Source organism: Lemur catta, chromosome 23 (genome assembly GCF_020740605.2).
Source record: "Lemur catta isolate mLemCat1 chromosome 23, mLemCat1.pri, whole genome shotgun sequence".
NCBI lineage: Eukaryota > Metazoa > Chordata > Mammalia > Primates > Lemuridae > Lemur > Lemur catta.
In genome coordinates, this window is record NC_059150.1 from 2571170 (window position 1) to 2589498 (window position 18329).

At 39.1% G+C, this 18329-nt stretch overlaps 1 protein-coding gene across 1 annotated transcript; it reads right to left on the minus strand.

Annotated features, from left to right (window-relative positions):
• Positions 1 to 12916: 12916 nt before the first annotated feature.
• Positions 12917 to 17687, minus strand: ZNF281 (zinc finger protein 281). Its single transcript, XM_045536049.1, has one exon. The coding sequence runs from the start codon at positions 17666 to 17668 to the stop codon at positions 15002 to 15004; it is 2667 nt and encodes an 888-aa protein (XP_045392005.1). The 5' UTR covers positions 17669 to 17687; the 3' UTR covers positions 12917 to 15001.
• Positions 17688 to 18329: the final 642 nt, after the last annotated feature.

The following is an 18329-nucleotide window of genomic DNA, read 5'->3' on the forward strand; positions in this document are numbered from 1 at the left end:
TGAGTCATGTCATCTTCAAAAAACTGAAACATTAAAAGTGGAGTTATTTTTGCGTGGAAAAGTGAAATCATAACAGGCCTTTTACTAAACTTACCTAATTGTTGTCCTTTGTATGTAAAGGAAACACCTGAGCAATAAGAAAGTGATATAAGATTTGCTTATCACCAGCAGGGATTGATTTTACATCGAACAACTCTCGATCTCCCTATGACCAATGGTATAACTCCACAACATAGCTGGCTGATGTTAGGATCTATTTAGCAGCACAGAATATCTGAAACATGGACTATTATAAATGCTCATTTATTTATGCCTTTTTGGCAAACTCTTGTTTAAAAGCTAATACAGAAAATCACCCTTTAAAAAAACTGATGCCATTAAATCTGCTGGAAAACACTGATTAGTTTATGTCAACATGTTAAAATGTGAGGTCTCAACAATAAAGCAAATTTGTTGTATGTAATTATATTAATCTCATACAGGTATCTTTAATTTTTTGCTAAAAATCACCAAATGTACTAGTCAAGTTAAATCCTTAAAAAAATAGGCTTGGTGCAGTGACACATACCTGTAATCCCAGTACTTCGGGAGGCCCAGGTGGAAGGATGGCTGGAGGCCAGGAATTAAAGCCCAGCCTGGGCAAACATAGTAACAACCTGTCTCTACAAGAAAAAAAAAAAAAAAAAAAAAAAGCTGGGCATGGTGGTGCACACCTGTAGTCCCAGCTACTTGGGAGGCTGAGGCGGGAGGATCCCTTGAGCCCAGGAGTTTGAGGCTGCTGTGAGCTATGGTTGCACCACTGCACTCCAGTCTGCAGAACAGAGCAAGACCTCATATACATAAAGAAATAAAAACAGTATCAGTCGCATCTTAAAGAGATAATAACAAAATACAGGCTGGGCTTGCATTTAGAACTGTCTATGCTCACTTAAATTGGATGTTTTATGCTTGACATTCATGTACTTAGAATATTGAGGTCACGTGCCAAAAACAAGCAAATTTTGTTTTCCTTTCTACCTATTTTTTGGAAGATATTAAATAGGCTAACTGGTTAAACAATTAGGAATCCCAGAAAAAACAGTCATCCGATTATAAACAGAAGCAGTAGAAAATCAAGTGGTGCTTTTGTCAAGAAAAATTTCAAAATATTATTAAATTCTCTTCAATTTCTCACTTCATTTTTTAGGAAAGTCCTGTGATTAAACTGCTTCAGAAAAGGTTCCTCAATAGGCTACAATTCCAAAAATATAGTTAATATATAAACACTAGAGTTGTTTATTCTTCAATATATTAAAGAATAAATTTAAAAATTTTAATTTTTAAAATTTTTTCTCTCAAGTGTATTCTAAAAACAAATCAAACTACATAGTATATAAAACACCCTGACTTCATTATACAATTTCTATTTCTGAGAAAATTATATTTTATCTACTTATTAATACACATTAAGCAAGAATAATGCTATGGCAAGATAAGAAGAGTCAAGTATTTCTATAAATTGTTATGCTTTGGGGAAACAAAATGAGGAAGGTGGTAATATTTACACTAAATTTCCTAATATTCATCTTTCCAATGGAAACTAAAAATAATCTGAACATCATAGGGAGAGAAAATAATCTACTTTTTGATATTGTAAAATTTGCTTTCTGCAAAAAAGCAAACCTTTCCCAGTGTGAAAATTCTAAACATTAGTGCTATAAACTATATTCATTGAAAATTTCCAACAGCTGAGCACAATAGCATCAACACAGCCTGAAGAATCACAAATAGGACATGAGAAGATTCCCTAAAAAAGAATAAGTAAAAATAGAAACGCTTCACTCCTTGTATAGGAGTTAGGCTATTCAGTTGGCCCTGTTCTGCCGACCACCCTCTTTTACATAACGCAGCAGGTGAGCATTCCTTGGGCTACAGGCCTTTACCTATTCACAGCGTTTTGATCTCTGCCCTCATAGCAGTCCTGAGAACCAGGGAGGCAAGTATTTTTATACCCACTTCACATTTACGGGAGAAGTAACCAAGAAAGGCTTACCAGTTTCTTGAGAGTCATGTAGCTCAAAAGTTCTGGAGTCAGAATCAGACTTTAAACTGCTGGACCCCTGGGCCGGATCCTGAGCACGGTGGAGAGACCCAGGGATCCCAAACCAAGCCTCCATGTGCATTCTGGCTCCACTATTTCCAACGTGTCTCTGGTGGAAGTTTCCTAACCCTATTTGTTCACCTGTAAAATGAGATTAATATTATCCTGCCTTTCAGTGTGTCAGGAGAATTAAATGAGGCAAAGACTCTGACACAAAGTAGATATTCAACAAATGATATCGGAGGTCATGGAACGTTCAAAGAGAAAAAGGAAAGAAAAAACAAACAACAACAACAACAAAAAACAAATAATACTGAACTCCCACAAGCAGCCTGTGGACCTTTTCCCAGGCAGCCCCGGGCTCTCGGCGTGTGCTGTGTGTGTCAGGACGTCCCATCCCAGCACCGCAGGGCATGCGGCAATCAGGTGCTCTTCTGGCGTTTGCCGCTCCAAAATCAGACATTCCAATCAAGGGACGAGAGTTTCAAGTCACACACAAACCACTTCTTCTAACACTCTAAGGGCCTCTCCCTCCTCCACCTGTAGCAGTAGCTGCCGCTGCGAAGCAGTGATTGCTAGGCATTCGCTCTGCCGCAGCTGCGGCCACATCAAGCTGTTACTCAGATAACGAATACCAAATGAGACTTGTCTGTGAGCAAGATTCGTTTTTGAAAGAAAAGAGAATCTTGGTTGGACATGGCAGCTCATGCCTGTAATTCTAGCACTTTGGGAGGTCAAGAGGCAGGAGGATCGCTTGAGGCCAGGAGTTTCAGATCAGCCTGGGTGATAGCAAGACTCCGTCTCTACAAAAAAATTTTTAAAAAATTAGCCAGGTGTGGTGGTGCACCTGCAGTCCCAGCTACGCTGGAGGCCGAGGATCACTTGAGCCCAGGAGTCTGAGGTTGCTGTGAGCTGGACTGACGCCATGGCACTCTAGCCTGGGCAACAGAGTGAGACTCTGTCTCAAAAAAAAAAAAAAGAACAGCAGTTAAGTTCCCTCAGTATTTATAACCAATATAGTTATAAAACATGATCAGAAATAAAAGGGTGACTGGAAACCAAATAAGCTTAAAATTAAATAATTGAATCAGGTAGGCACAAGAAGTTTTTCTAGGAAAACTTCTCACTAAAAATTGCCCATTTGTTTTGAGACAGGGTCTCCCTCTGTCACCCGAGCTAGAGTGCAGTGGCGTCATCACAGCTGACTGCAACCTCAAACTCTCCTGGGCCTCCTGAGTAGCTGGGACTATAGGCGCGTGCCACCACACCCAGCTAATTTTTCTATTTTTCATAGAGATGGGGTCTCACTCTTGCTCAGTCTGGTCTCAAACTCGAGACCTCGAGTGAGCCTCCCAAAGTGCTAGGATTATACGCATGAGCCACCATGCATAGCCAAAATTGCCCAATTTTAATCACACCTGAACCTTGTATTCAGTTTTTTAAATAGTGACTGGTCAGTTATCTACGTATTCCAAAAGATCTCCCCATCTGTTCCCCAACTATTCTAACAGTGGCATATCATTTAGAGCAGTCTTCCCACCTCAGCACTACTGACATTCTGGGTTGGATAATCCTTTGTTATGAGGAGCTATTTTGGGCATTGCAGAATGTCTAGCAGCATCCCTGGTCTCTCCCCACTAAATGCCAGTAGCATACAACCTGGCTCCAAGTTATAACAACCAAAAATGACTCCAGATATTGCCCAATGTACCCCAGGAGGCAAAATTGCCCCCAGTTGACAACCACTGATTTAGACTCATTCCTTTGGTGTCTTTATCCCTACACAACCCTTGTTAAAGTGCACATGCATTCCCTAGGATGGTTAAATACTGACTAATAATTGTTTACACTTCTGAACATTGTTGCGAGCCCTTGCCCCACGTAGTGGGTGCTACAAGCACCACTTCATAGATGAGGAAGTTCAGGGTCAGGAAGATGAAGTAACTTTACTTCTATTCAATGCCAGTGCCAAGATTTTAAATTAGGTCTGTCTGAGCTTTCTACATGGATCTTTCATAAGGCCACAAGACTTTGAAGAGAGAAAGCATAGTGGAGGTGTAGAGTTAAAAACAAAACAAGGCAGGGTGCAGCAGCTCATGCTTGTAATCCTAGCACTTTGGGAGGCCTAGCCGGGAGGATCACTTGAGGCCAGGAGTTTGAGACTAGCCTAAGCAACATAGCAATACCCCGACTCTACAAAAAATACAGAAATTAGCTGGGCACGATGGTGCACACCTGTAGTCCCAGCTACTCAGGGAGGCTGAGGCAGGAGGATATTTGAGCCCAGGAGTTTGAGGTTGCTGTGAGCTATAATGACACCACCGCACTGTAGCCTAGGAAACAGAGCGAGACCCTGGCTCAAAAAACAAAAACAAAAACAAAAACAAAAAACCCAGAAGATTTGGAATCTCCAAGGGGTTTCACCAATTCTACCAGTGGTACAACCTTAGGCAAGAGCCTCTGTTCTTCACCAGTGATATGAAAATACTCCCATCCCATCCATAGCACACAAGTGACAAGTGGACTATGACATAAAATTATCATCGATTCTTAAAAATACTCACGGTTGTATATTAGCACTACAAAAATCTCTTCCCCCAGATTCATTTTCCTATCTCCTTTGCGTCTTTGCTCCTAAGTTACCCCTTTCAGGACTTCCCTGTCAGAATGAGCACAAACCTCACTATCACTTTCTGGTCCTTCTTTTTCCTACTAGCACTTAACCCACATATGATGCATTTGTTCACCCAGCTCCTCGATTAGCATTTGAGGACACTTAATTTTGCTCTTTTCGCCTTTATCACCTAGAATCACACAGAGGGCACCCAGATAATTGCTCAGCAGATTGATTTTATAGAACTAAACCAGTGAAATTTGAATTAAGGACCTGTGGGAATTAGATGGATTTTGATTAGAGACAAGAAAGGAAAGTCAGAAAGTGCCGAAGCATAGGAAAAGGAGTTTTAAGACAGTCTTCCTAATGTAATGTGGGTACTGATTCAGCAGACCCAGGGTGGGGCTGAGACTCCGCACATCTCACATACTCCTTAGTGATGCTGACGTTGCTGGGCCACTTTCCCGGCCAGGCCCTGGACAGCCAACAAGTGCACCTGGGTAGGAGCTGAACAGCTTTGCACCGAGACAGGAATCAGGGCTGCAGAGGACTAACTAGATGAGTTTTTTCTTAAATAACAGTGTCTGCATATCTCTCTGTATTTATTTCCTTTCAGCTTCTAAGGCTGATGAGATGAAGCATGGAACACTATATGAAATGAAGAATGAGAGAATCTCGGTACTAAACAATCTTTTTTTTTTTTTTTTTTTGAGACAGAGTCTCGCTCTGTTGCCCAGGCTAGAGTGAGTGCCATGGCGTCAGCCTAGCTCACAGCAACCTCAAACTCCTGGGCTTAAGCAATCCTCCTGCCTCAGGCTCCCAAGTAGCTGGGACTACAGGCATGTGCCACCATGCCCAGCTAATTTTTTCTATATATATTTTTAGTTGGCCAGATAATTTCTATTTTTTTTAGTAGAGACGGGGTCTCGCTCTTGGCTCAGGTTGGTCTCGAACTCCTGACCTTGAGCAATCCACCCACCTCGGCCTCCCAGAGTGCTAGGATTACAGGCCTGAGCCACCGCACCAGGTCTAACAATCTTATATACATATGTTATCTTTTTCACAATGTAATCATCTATATATATTTTTTAGTGTAGTTTCAGGGATAATATACTGAAATGTTTACTATTCAAATATTTATTCAATTATATATTTAGCTTAATTTCTGATTGCCATAGAATATATCAATTTGATGCATGACTAATATATCAAACTTCAATAGATTTTCAAAAGTTTTCTTTTCCACAGTCATTCTGCTTCAACATTACTTAATACTTAATGTGGCCGGGTGTGGTGGCTCACACCTGTAATCCTAGCACTCTGGGAGGCCGAGGTGGGAGGACTGCTTGAGGTAAGGAGTTCGAGACCACCCTGAGCAAGAGCGAGACCCCTGTCTCTAAATTTAAAAATTAAAAAAATAAATAAAAACAATAGTTAATGCAAGATATACACGGCCTCTGAATTTAGTAGTTGGTAAATTATGAGCATCTGAAAATTAGGGGATCAAAAATAGCTAAATGGGGGAGTGAATACACTCCAAGACCAGGCAGTTGTCCATCCAGTTTCAATTTTGGTAATAATGTAATTGGGACCAAAATTAAAAGCAGCACTGAGCATCATTCATTTCCCAGGTATAAATTATGCTTACTTACAAGATCCTCTGATAACAGCAAACTACTCAATTTATTTTTATTACAAAAGGCAATTTTTTTAATCAGTAAAGTGAAAATACAAAATTAGCAAAACATCTTTTTATCTATCCATAATTTAAAAATGAAGTGACACTGTATTTATAAAAAAAAAAGATGATTAAGACTTGGATTCACTTATAAATTACAGGTACTAATATGCTTCAGCTAATCTAATGGTTTCATAGAACAAATGGCTGAAAGTAATAACAGAATTTCTAAGACATCCCATTTCCAAAGTATGACCTAAGTTTATGATTGCTTTGTTCCGTTCTATTAAAATAATACACTGAAGTGATAATGTTTAAAAGATAAGTAACTTCACATGCTCGCAATGTAATTACTTAGTATCTTTAAAGTATTTAATTTCCACCTTTCAATAGCTATTTCTAGAAATGCACTGTAATCTTACCGAATGAAAAATTTCAGTTTCTCCAAAAAACAGTTCTGACTTATATTATAAACCCAAACAACTGCTGCTGTCCAACATTTGAAAGCCACCTAAAAGATGTGAAGTGCCTCTTCTTGAAAATGGAAAGAAACCAGATATTCCTTACATTTTATGTGAACAAAGAATTTAAAAAATAGTTATCTGTTCTCAGAAGCCCAATTTTCTAGGCACATTCATCCAAAATGAGCTTTTTCAAAACTCAAGTCAGGTTTAGGCACTGGTTTGCTTCCTACTGATAGGCTAAACTTTCCTTTCTCTTCACAATCTTAATAGCTCTAAACACATTAATCTTATTTATTGCAGAGCAATGTCCCCACCATCTGCTCTTGCTAGTATTCCATCTGAAAAATGTATTTTTTTTAAATACATTCAGCCTCCAGTAATTTTTGTTCTGAATATTTTATGACAAAGCAAATACGTGGGGGGAGGGAAGGAAAGAACAAATATCACCTAAATAACTGCATGTGGCTTATAGACAAAATCACTAGGTGAAATAGGAAAGGCAATTCTACACACATTTTGAATCTCTGCTCTCACATTCAGCTGCCAAAATTCCAACTGATATTTCAGTACTGAACATTCTTAACAAACAGTACTTTCAGACCGTTCAAAATGTTTTTGTATTTTAGTTCCAGATGGAGTACTGGTTCAGCTGGGTGAATGACTGCATATAATCGGGTGATCATTCATCATGAAATTATAAAATGCATGTTAGTTTTGGTTTAGAAATCAGAAAAAACAATTTCCATCATTAAATGTCATGGGAATCCTTGAAATTACTTCATAATTACACAGCCAATTCTATAAAATTTTACTTGTATGTTGTATAAGACTTCAATAGCAAGCAGAAGAAATGGCAGGGTTTAAAAGCAAAAAATGTTTTCTGTTATAATTCTTTTTCACTACTTAATATTTAGCTAAGAATAATGTTAGCTTTTACCTTGTATTAAAAATCAGTTGTAATAGTATTATTTTTTTCCTAAATTACGATACTCATCCATACTGAATTACAGTAATTCAAAATTTCAATAGTTTCACAACAGAAAATTTAAATGCTCTTATTAGGAAAAAACTAGTAACCAAGCTTTTTCTCTCTTTTCCCAAATGCTACCTCTTCTTTTTTTTATAGGATACTTACACCAGCATCATAAGCAAAACACCATAATATCTTTCATTAATAGCCTTTCTCTCTCTTTCCCAAATATCAATTTGTTTTAGAGGTTTAATAAAATCAAAGAGTAAACAAAATGAAAAACTGTAATGTTCTACTTATTCTACCAGGCCACTCCAGAAATCTTCCCAAATCACATTTTAATTTTGCTTTCATATACATTCCTATGATTCCCCAGCAGTAACCCACGGGAACCCATTATCAGTCTTCCAAAACGTATCGAATTCAAATCTTTAAGGTCTTTAATGTAAATAAACACAGTAAACATGTCCATTAATATTAATATCCTTAGATCCTTTTTCACCGTCTTTACACAATAGTCTTTCCTTCCCCTTCAAAGACAAATCTGTCACAATAGTTTTAATAGCTTTTTTTACACCATGTTCAACATTCTTAGGTTTTTTATATTTCTTCAAATAAATCCTAAATAATCTATGTTAAGTGTTGTCATAACCTAATTTTTTACTTGCTAAAAATAAGAGACAATTTACAAAGCTTGGGTATAATAGGTTTGAATTACCCTTGCAAATTTTCAGAACTAAACCTTTAGGAGATCAAATTACCAACATAAACACTCATAAAAAATACACAGCTAACTATTCCAAATGGGACTGAGTGTAGAAATGGGTATGGTTATCTTAGTAGACTTCATAAGAAAGAAATTAAACGTTTGGAACTTCTGCAGCTGTCCCCCAAATCTAAAGGAATAATATTCCTCAGTAATTTACCTTACAAACACCACAATCCCGAACACAGTAACACAATTTTAAGATGTTCACTGAAAGGCTCCTTATCACAAAAGTGAAAAGCAGTACCAGGGCAATTTTTATGTGTTTTAATGTATTTGTGCAGCGCTGTGAACCTTGCTCAGTTTTCTGATGTGCTTATGACTGAACAAAATTTACATACTGGGTCTATTAAATGCAAACAATTTCATAATTTTTATTCCTGTACCTTATTCACTTGTGAGATGAAAACTTCAGGTCTCATCTCAGTCTGCTTTCTCATCTATACCAGGCACATTTGTTGTTTTGGGCCACTAAGTAAAAACTGCAAAGGCTCTTTCCAGTTCCACCAGTACACTGATCAAGGTCATGGGTTATCTACTCATGGAGATCCACAATGATACCCACTGACAGTTCTCATTATCCTCCAAAAAGGAGGAACTCTCTTTCAAATGTTTGCATTTGGCTTCCTTGTAGGAACAGCCTAGTTTATGCACAAATATGAAATAGTTATACTGCTGATCTTGTCATTCAATTTTGCAATCTACTCTTTAAAAAAAATTTATCTGAAAATGTCACTTCCGGAGTTTAAAAACTGTATTTATCCTAAAACTTAATATTAAAACTTTAGCTCCTATTTAAAATTTTAATTTCCTAATCGATGTTTATAAAACAAGATTCTTATCTAATGTAAAATAAACAAATGAGCTAGTCAAAAGTTAAAACTGGAAACACTTTACAAAGCAAAACTTAAAAAATTATGAGTTTTCAACTTTTTACAATCACTCACATTTTTCCTTTGTTACATATAATACATGCTTTTATACACTGTATTTGTAAATTTATTTTTTGGTAGGTGGGGGATGTGGATTCAGAGCGTTGGTCTTAATTCCTAAATTCTGTGCATATTCATTTGATCACATATAACAATAATTTTGACTGCAATTGCTTTGGTAAGAAAAAAGTTATTTAAAATTCTTACCAACCAATGGAAGCTGTAATTTTGAGCTACTAAAGAAAAGATTTACTATATAAACACAAAGATTAGCCATCTTTTTCCTAGATTGGCAATGTAAACAGAAGTTCACCACAGTTGTCTGTTAAGAGTTATTTATTAATTGTTCCACAATAGTTCTAAAGTTCATAACAAACCAAAGTACTGAAATAAAGTCCGAACTGAAAGAATGACAATGTTAGAAGAGACCCTTCCAACTAAAGATCTCCGTAACTCTTTTAAATACTCCAGGACCACTGTCTAATTACGAGGAAATTTTGTATTCCCTATTTTCCTTCAAAACCTATCCCTTTTCTCCTCCATTCTAAGATAGGCCTTACTTCCCTTAACACTCAACCCCTGCCCATTATCCTTTTATTCTCTACAAACACAGGGAACAAATTTTCCTCTTTGGAGTATAAGGTCCGACTCATGAAAGTTTTCTCCATCTATTTATCTACACTTCCCAGGAGGTACCTACTTCAACATAGAACATGCTTTACAAGGCTTATCTTGCATAGTTCATTTCAACCTAGGCAGTCACACTCAGGCGGTCAAGAGCAGTCTTAATGACATTAAGAACTCAATGTTACTCCCCCTAGGTAAAAAGGCGCAGGTTGGTTGGGGGTTTTCGTTCACTTTTGCCAATACTTATGTGGGAAGCTACTCTGTGCAACTAAAGAACCAGTCATTGACTATAATTATTCTACACTGCCAACACATCTTTGTTGACAGAACATAGTGAATTACTGTCAAGTCTAGTATCTGTATGGTAGTTATTATCAGATGAGAAAGTGTGCAAAGAATTATAAAATCTATTCATTATTTGAGTAGCTTATCATAAAATTCTACGGCTTTATTTAACCTAAATGTATTTGACAAATGCCAAGTAGTTAAACTGCAGACAGATAAACTTAAAAGCACCCCTAGTATGTGATGACTTTTAGTTTAGGCATTAACTTTCTAATTATTTGTACAATAAAATTTCAGTATTTAGGCAATCTTCTAAAGCAGAAATTCTTAACCTGAGACCTACAGGTAAGAATTTTTTTGAGTTGGGGGAAGTCTTGTGAGCATGTCGATGGGCTTATAAATTATCCTGTGTAGCTGTATCTCTGCTAATGTGCAGGGGATGGGGTATATCAATTCCATCAGCTGCCCAAAGAGTCCATGACCCAAAAAATGTTACCCAGCACTTTCCTCCATGAGTCAGCCAAAGTTTCATCAAGACTTTAAATAGCATCTATATAAGTTAGCCACACTCAAATACAGCCACAATGCTTTTATTTTTTAAAAAGCAAATACAAAAAAAGAAGTTTTTGTTAAGTGTATGCCTTCTTTATGGTAAAAAAATCTCTTTAAAAGTTAAAGTCTAACAGGACTTTAGATTTTTTTGATCAAGGCTAAGACAACAGAATTCCAAGATGCCGTCTTCATGCTAATGTTCATTTAAACTAATAAATTAAGGACAAAAAAATATAACAGGTAGAACACAACATTTTCCCTCAAAACCTATCAGGAACTCTTTATCATCTCACAGAGTGTACAGCAGATTGGCAAGCCACCATAGATCTCGCCTCTTAAATATGAGGAGGGATCCCGTAACAAAAATATTCGTGGAACATTACTGACATAACCTCATGCAACATGATGCATGGATCGTATCATAGCACTAACAGGGAATCTTGCATCATACTTTAAAAATGAAATCCTATCATTATGTATCATAAAAAGAAACACAAAAACCATAAAACTCAGAAAATGAGTCTTCAAAAATGCATTTTACTCTTAAAATAGAACTTTGAAGTTCAGAAGCTCATCTTTTTTTTTTGAGAGAAGTTCTGTTTAACAAGAACCTATGAAATTGGAGGTGTGCATTGCCTATGTCCTCATGAGGCCACATTGCTCCCACTGTCACCCACTTCAGGCTTAAATGCTACTAATGGCAAGTAAGAGATATGAACAAAAACTTCTGCCTCTCATCTGATTAGTGTAATACAGAAAACTAAATTCAGGTAGAAATATTTATACCAGTCTGCAATTTTTTAAAAAACAAAAAAATTTTAAATACAGATTTTTCCCCATATTTTCCTGTTCTCATTTTTATTGAAATACTTCACAAATTACTGATCAGCAATTGCTAAATTATGACAGTCCCTATTTCTGAATTTATAGTAGCACAACAGAAATCCAAAGCATTATTTCCTACTTCATATCATAACATCTTAGAAGCTTTAATTTTAAAATGATCATATTCAGATACAGACATTCCACCAAAAAAAAAAAAGGGCAGGTAGGTGGGTTGAAAAAATTAATGTTAGAGCTAATCTAGAACAGAGAAATAATCAAGAGTTAGATTTCCATGCAGAATGGGTGAGATTCTAATTAGAACTATTGTTCAAGAAAATGACCAAATCTAGGGAGTAACTTTGGCCAAAAAAAAAAAATTTACATTTACATTTCCTCATCATATGGACCCACTGGAAGAGATATTTCAATTCATGCTTAGTTAACAGCAATCATTTATTATTTACCCTACAATACTATGACAGACCAAAAAAAGCAAAGACTCAAAGACCTACTCTGCCCTATTTGTGGCCACTAAATTTCAAAGCACAATTTTCTCATGAACTACAATTTCTACTCCAACTTTAAAAGTTAACATATTTACTAACTTTCAAATACCTTTTTTGAATCTTCAATATTTACATGGTTTAGCTCTTTCCTTCTAATATTTACACTCAAATTTTTTTAACATTATGATTTAACAATACTTTTTACTACTAAAAATGCTAAAGGCCATTTTTATCCAAGTCTATCATTTTATTACAACTTTTTTGAAGCAAAAAGGATGTATCTAGAACCAAAAGACATTGGAATTTGATTTAAAATAAGCCCTCAATAGATAATCTCTCAGGAGTAATATTTAGGATGGCTCACCCAATTTCAATAAAACATTCTGATTTACATAATATGGAATTTCTATTCTTCCATATTGTGCACTTCAATAATATTCAACCCATTTTCAAATAAAATAAACCTAGAAACATAAAATACTTAAATTTAAAAGAAACCATAAAAATACAAGTCCTTAAACTGCAGATTATACCACTGATGTAACTATTTTATGAAATGTTAGCAAAAATCTCGAAAAATGTGACTGGATATTAAGCGATATCTCCTTTTTAAAATTTTGTGATTAACAGGACTTTTATTGGTAGTAAACTAGAGCAAACAATCAGAATAATACATATGCAGTATTCAGTACACACAATAAAAGTTAAAGAAATTCAAAACCTGTATAAAACAAAAAACTGGAGGGAAATCATACAGCTTAAGAGATACAGTGGTAAAGGTCCTCTCCATCCTTTGATTACAGCTTGTACTCTGTACCCAACAGAACTTACCGCACTTACTGAAATAAGAAATACCGACTTTTTAGTACTGAGTGTATTTAAGAAGATTAAATACATTTTCTATGAATCTTGCAATGACAAGTTGGTGACCCCTTAGCTGCTAAAGCTAAAGGGAGAAAAAGTGGGAAAAGGAAATTAACTAGTATTTTGTAACCATTTTTAATAATTTCTTATTTTCCAAACACTGCTTTTATAACAGAAGTGTTTTACACTTGCACAATATTAATTACTTTATTATACATGGAAGCCTGTGGTAGGCTGATTACACAATAAGACTGCAAACAACCAGTGGTACTTTTCTGACGTCAGAAGAGTACATAAGACTGAAACATCACCAAAAGTACATAAAAAACTCATCAGCATAAACATCAAAGTACATTAAAAAATATAATCAGGAAAAAAATACAATTGCTAAAAAGCAGTTTAGAGCAGAGCCACTGCCTAACAGTAGCTTCAAATGGCAATCAGCGTTCATAGCAAGTTTTGATGACTTTACAAGACCCCTGTACAATACTGACTAATGCACCCTTTTAAAATGTACATTAAAGGCTGCAATTTCACAAAGAGGTTCTGATGTTATTACTATACGCAGACACACTCTTATCCCTCACAAGAGCTGTGTCACGAGTTGGAATTACATCCTTATTAACATCTGTAACTCTGAGTATGTGGGGTTTTATTATACATGGCAATCTGTAGGGTTTGTATTTAAAAAAAAAAAAGGTGGGGGTTGGGGAAGTTTATCCTACTGTTTTGTATTTGTATGCCACAAGGCATATAAAATGCATAATGAATTACCTATTGGAATGTAAATGATTCTAAAATTGAAACTGTCAAGATAGAGAGAAGAGAGAATAAGGGCCAGAACTGTAAGAAATAAGATAGGTTAAAAACAAGAACAAAAACAGTGTGGATGATATGTAATGGCACAGACAAGAGAACATTTTTAGGTCATGTATAATAAATAATGCATACCCCAAATTTCAACCTATTAGACAATTCCAACTTGGGTTCTAATACTGGCCCCAGCCCACCACGTGGGCTTCAACACTGCACTAGATGTCAGTAGAATTGCTTAATGGAATTACAGCCTTGTTACAGTTGGGATAAAGAGAGGGTGCTTTCTTTCTTCTTTTATTAAAGCTATCATTCCAGGCTTTGATCAAAGATCCAAGAGTATTTGTTCTACCAGTCTGGAATGAGTGTGGTCTGGAAGTTCAGAGCACATTTAAAAGCTGCAACAAAACATAGGTAGCCAACAATCTCAGAATTTTGGATCAGCCCAGATGGAGATAGCAATTTGAAATGGTTTCGATCCCTTACTTAAATGACAAAATGTATCATACCAGCCCAGACAGAGCAATTTGAAATGTTTTCGATCCCTTACTTAAATGATGAAATGTATATTATACTATCTGTAAGTTGGATATTCCATTACAGTGATAACGTACAGAATTCCCATGCGTTATTACACTTTCCTGAGAGTAAAGCAATTAGAATTAACCTTAATCCTAGCAACAAAGTTTTTTCTTTTTTTTTTTTTTTGTAGGATTTTTTTGTTTTTTTGTTTTTTTGCATTTAAAACATTTGGGCTATTCCCTGACAATCTATACATGTAAATTTGATTGCTAAACATTGTCACTTTGAATGTCAAACTATTTTTAATCTACTGATTTTGATTAAAAATCATAATACAAACAGAGCTAAAATCACACTAACAAAATAAACTAAATATGAAAAGTTGCATTGAAAGGGCATTACATTATTCTTAATAGGATCGTGTAGAAACATTCCAATGGCAGTGTTCTCAAAATAAAACAAAATTACATTAGAAGACCCCCAGCCTGGTCACTTTAGGGACCTTACCTGTAACTCTGGCTGGTGGGTGTCTTTACTCTTGTACTACATGGCTCACTTACATCAGACATCATATTTGTATACCCTGAGAAATCTGACACTGAAGTCCTTACTCTATGGTCCACTTCTCCATTAGAGTTAGTGATAAAGGTCATTGGCACCCTGCTGCCCGACTTAAACTGAGAACCAAACGCTTGTGCAAAGTTCTCAATCTGGTATGTTGTTCTAGGCTCTATGTCTTTCTGAGGATCTATCTGGCTAGCTAACTCCTGAGATGGAATCTGAAAGCTTGTAGAGGACTCTAAGTTCTTCTGTTGTTCCTTCTGGCTAGTCAATTTCTGAGATGAGGACTGGAAGGCTGACGAAGTCTCTAAGTTCTTCTGAGAATCTATCAGATCATCCAGCTCCTGGGAAGGTGTCAACTGCTGATGTGTAGCATCCAAAGCAGATAAATAAAGACCTGGTTGAGATCCAAACAACATCCCAAAAGGAGGCTTTGGCAATGAAGATGGCAACACTGAGGTAACAGATTGGCCGAAACCACACTCCAAAGGAGATGTAGTGTATATCTGTTTTTCTGGAAATAAAGTGTGGTTGTGGAGAGGTGAAGACAAACTTACAAATTGGAAACCGTGTCCAAGAGCAAAACCTGCATTAGTGGATTTTTCAAAAGCCTGTTGGAGGTATTTGGAGTATTCTTGCAACATGGTTGCTTTATCATTTGAAGGTGTTTGGGTGCCTGGGCTCAAATTTTCTTCTTGAACCAATTCTGAGTGTTCTCCTGAGGTGTGTAAATCCACACGTGGTTCTGTTATATTGAAAGGATCCTCTTTCTGGCTTTCTGATTTGTTAGAGTATTGATCCAAAATACTTTGTAAAACCTCATCAGGAATTCCAGACTTGTCATGACAAGACTTAATATCAGCACTTAGAGCTGAGGAGTCAATAAGTGACAATGATGCCTCATTGTCCAGAACACTGACACCTGCAGACTGAATGACGGACTGTTGGGAGACCATGTGTCCTACATTTATAGAAAAGGCACTGTTGCTGCTGGCAGTTGGTAAATACCTTCTTTTCTTTGAAAACTGCATGGCATCATCATAATTACTACTTATTTGACCTTGTTTGCCACTTGTACTTTGGAGAAGACTAATGGTCTCCACGCTGTGATTCGATACTATCCCAAGTGAGCCACTTGGTTTCCCAGACAAGGATTTCTGTCCAACTATGTCTGGTAATGGTGACACAAAATTAAGGTAGTTTTTATCTGTATTCTTTCTGCTTCCTTTCTTAAAGATCAATTTTGGCACCCTTTTCTGTAGTTCATCTATTCCAGTGCCAATTATGCCTCCACTGGAAGACACAGTAGGCATTTCTACTGAGTAACTCTGCATGCTCATATTATTCGAAATTTGTGATTCATTTGTTTTACCAGTCTTATGCTCCTTGTTTTCCATAGCTATGCTTTTTGACTTCGTTTTTCTCCTTGAGGAACTTGTATTTCCCTGAGACAACACAGCCAGATTACCCATACTGTTATGGTTTGATGACCCAGGTTCCGCACTAGCGGCTCCTTTAACTATGACTTCACCACACGTACGCCTGTGCTTCAACAATCTATCAGTCCTTGAAAAATACTGTTGGCAAGTGTCACACTTATATGGCTTTTCTCCACTATGCGTCCTCTTGTGTCTCTCCATATGGTACTTCTGAATAAACTTCATGCTGCACTGGTCACATCCAAATGGCTTCTCTCTACTATGGATTTTCTCATGTCTCTGCAGCAGGTACTTCTGGATGAAACCCATACTACACTGGCTGCACTGGAAAGGTCTTTCTCCCGTATGGATGAGGACATGTCTCCGCAGGTGATAGGAGCTTCTAAAAGCAGCACTACAGTGATCACAAATATGAGGTTTCTGACTTGGGGAGAGGATGGCACCTTCTCCATCTCCAACCAAAGAAGGTTTGGAAGATGCACTTGGCTTCCTCTTGGCTTTGATTCCCTGAGATTCTGGCTTTGGCCTCTTTGCCTTTTTGACATTAGTGTCCTGCTTTGGCTCCTCGTTGCCGTGGTGGTCATCAGTCCTGCTACTGCTGCTGAGCAATACGTCGCGGTGGTGCTGGGCTGGCTGCTGCTGGACATGCTGGTGGAGAATACTGAGGTCCTGGATGACGCCGTGGCTCCCTCCTTCCCCGCCTCCTAGGCCTGGAGATCTCTCCTCGGCCCCGGCGAACAGCCCCCCATAGTGGTGGTGGTGATGGTGGTGGTGGGGCTGCTGCTCCTCAAGATCCGTGGGCTTCTCCTGCTTGATGCTAACCAAAGACTGCAAGAATCCCCAGGAGGTCCTCTGCGAGGGGAAGGCCGCGGCTGACGCCGCGGGCTCCTTTTTGAAAGTCATGTCCGGGGCCGGCGGAGGGGGGGGCTCGGCGGCCGGGGCTGCGGAGGTCGAGGCGGCTAACACGCACTGCGGGGGAGGGGCGGCCGCCGCCGCCGGCCGGGTGAAGCTGGTGACCGGGGGAAGCCGGTGGTTGAACATAACCATACCCTGGGGAAAGGTGGGTTCCATCTCCGCCCTCCTGCCGCCGCCGCCGCCGCCGCCGGAGCCGCTACCACCGCTACTGCCGGTGCCGCCGCCGCCGCTCAGGAACCCACTGCCGACTTTCATGCCCCGGAGGAGGCCTGGCTGGGAGAGGGGGAGAGGGGAGAGGGAGGGAAGGAGGTGGGACCGGGCCCCGGGCCGGGACCCCGCGGCGCCCAGGACCCGCCGCGCCGCCGCCCAGACCGCAACGCGCCCGGCGCCGACTCCCAGCCCAGCCGCCTCCGGCACCGGCACCTAGGAGCCCGCGACTCCGCCTCGGGCCTCGCCCTCGCTCCCCCAGACCCGCCGGCCACACTTACGGGTCTCGCCGCCGCCGCAGCCGCCGTCGCCTCCAGTTAATAAAAATAACGCCGTCCTCTCCACAATGGAATTAAAAGCCTCCCCCGAACTGCGCAGCCGCGGCGCGGTGTCTGCCGGGAAGTCCTCGACCCGGCCGGAGGGGAGGTCTGCGGCGCCAGGGCGCCTGCGCCACAGCTTCCGCCCGGCCGGCCTGTCAATCAGGGGGGCGGTTGGGCGGAGGCGGCGGGGCCCCGGCGAGAGGGGCGGGGACTTGGAGCCCGGCTGGAGAGGGGCTTCCGCGGCGGATGGGCGTGACGGTGGGCGGCGCTAACGGAGTCGACGGTGGCTGGGGGGTCCTGGGCGAAAAGCGCTCGGGGTGGGGGGAACCCGCACGGCAGGGAGTTGCGGGAGACCGTACTGCAGTGCGGGGTGGGGGATGCAGAGAAGG

Coding starts and splice junctions, on each gene's coding strand:
- ZNF281 (XM_045536049.1), bottom strand. CDS start 17,668: ATGAAAGTCGGCAGTGGGTTCCTGAGCGGCGGCGGCGGCACCGGCAGT.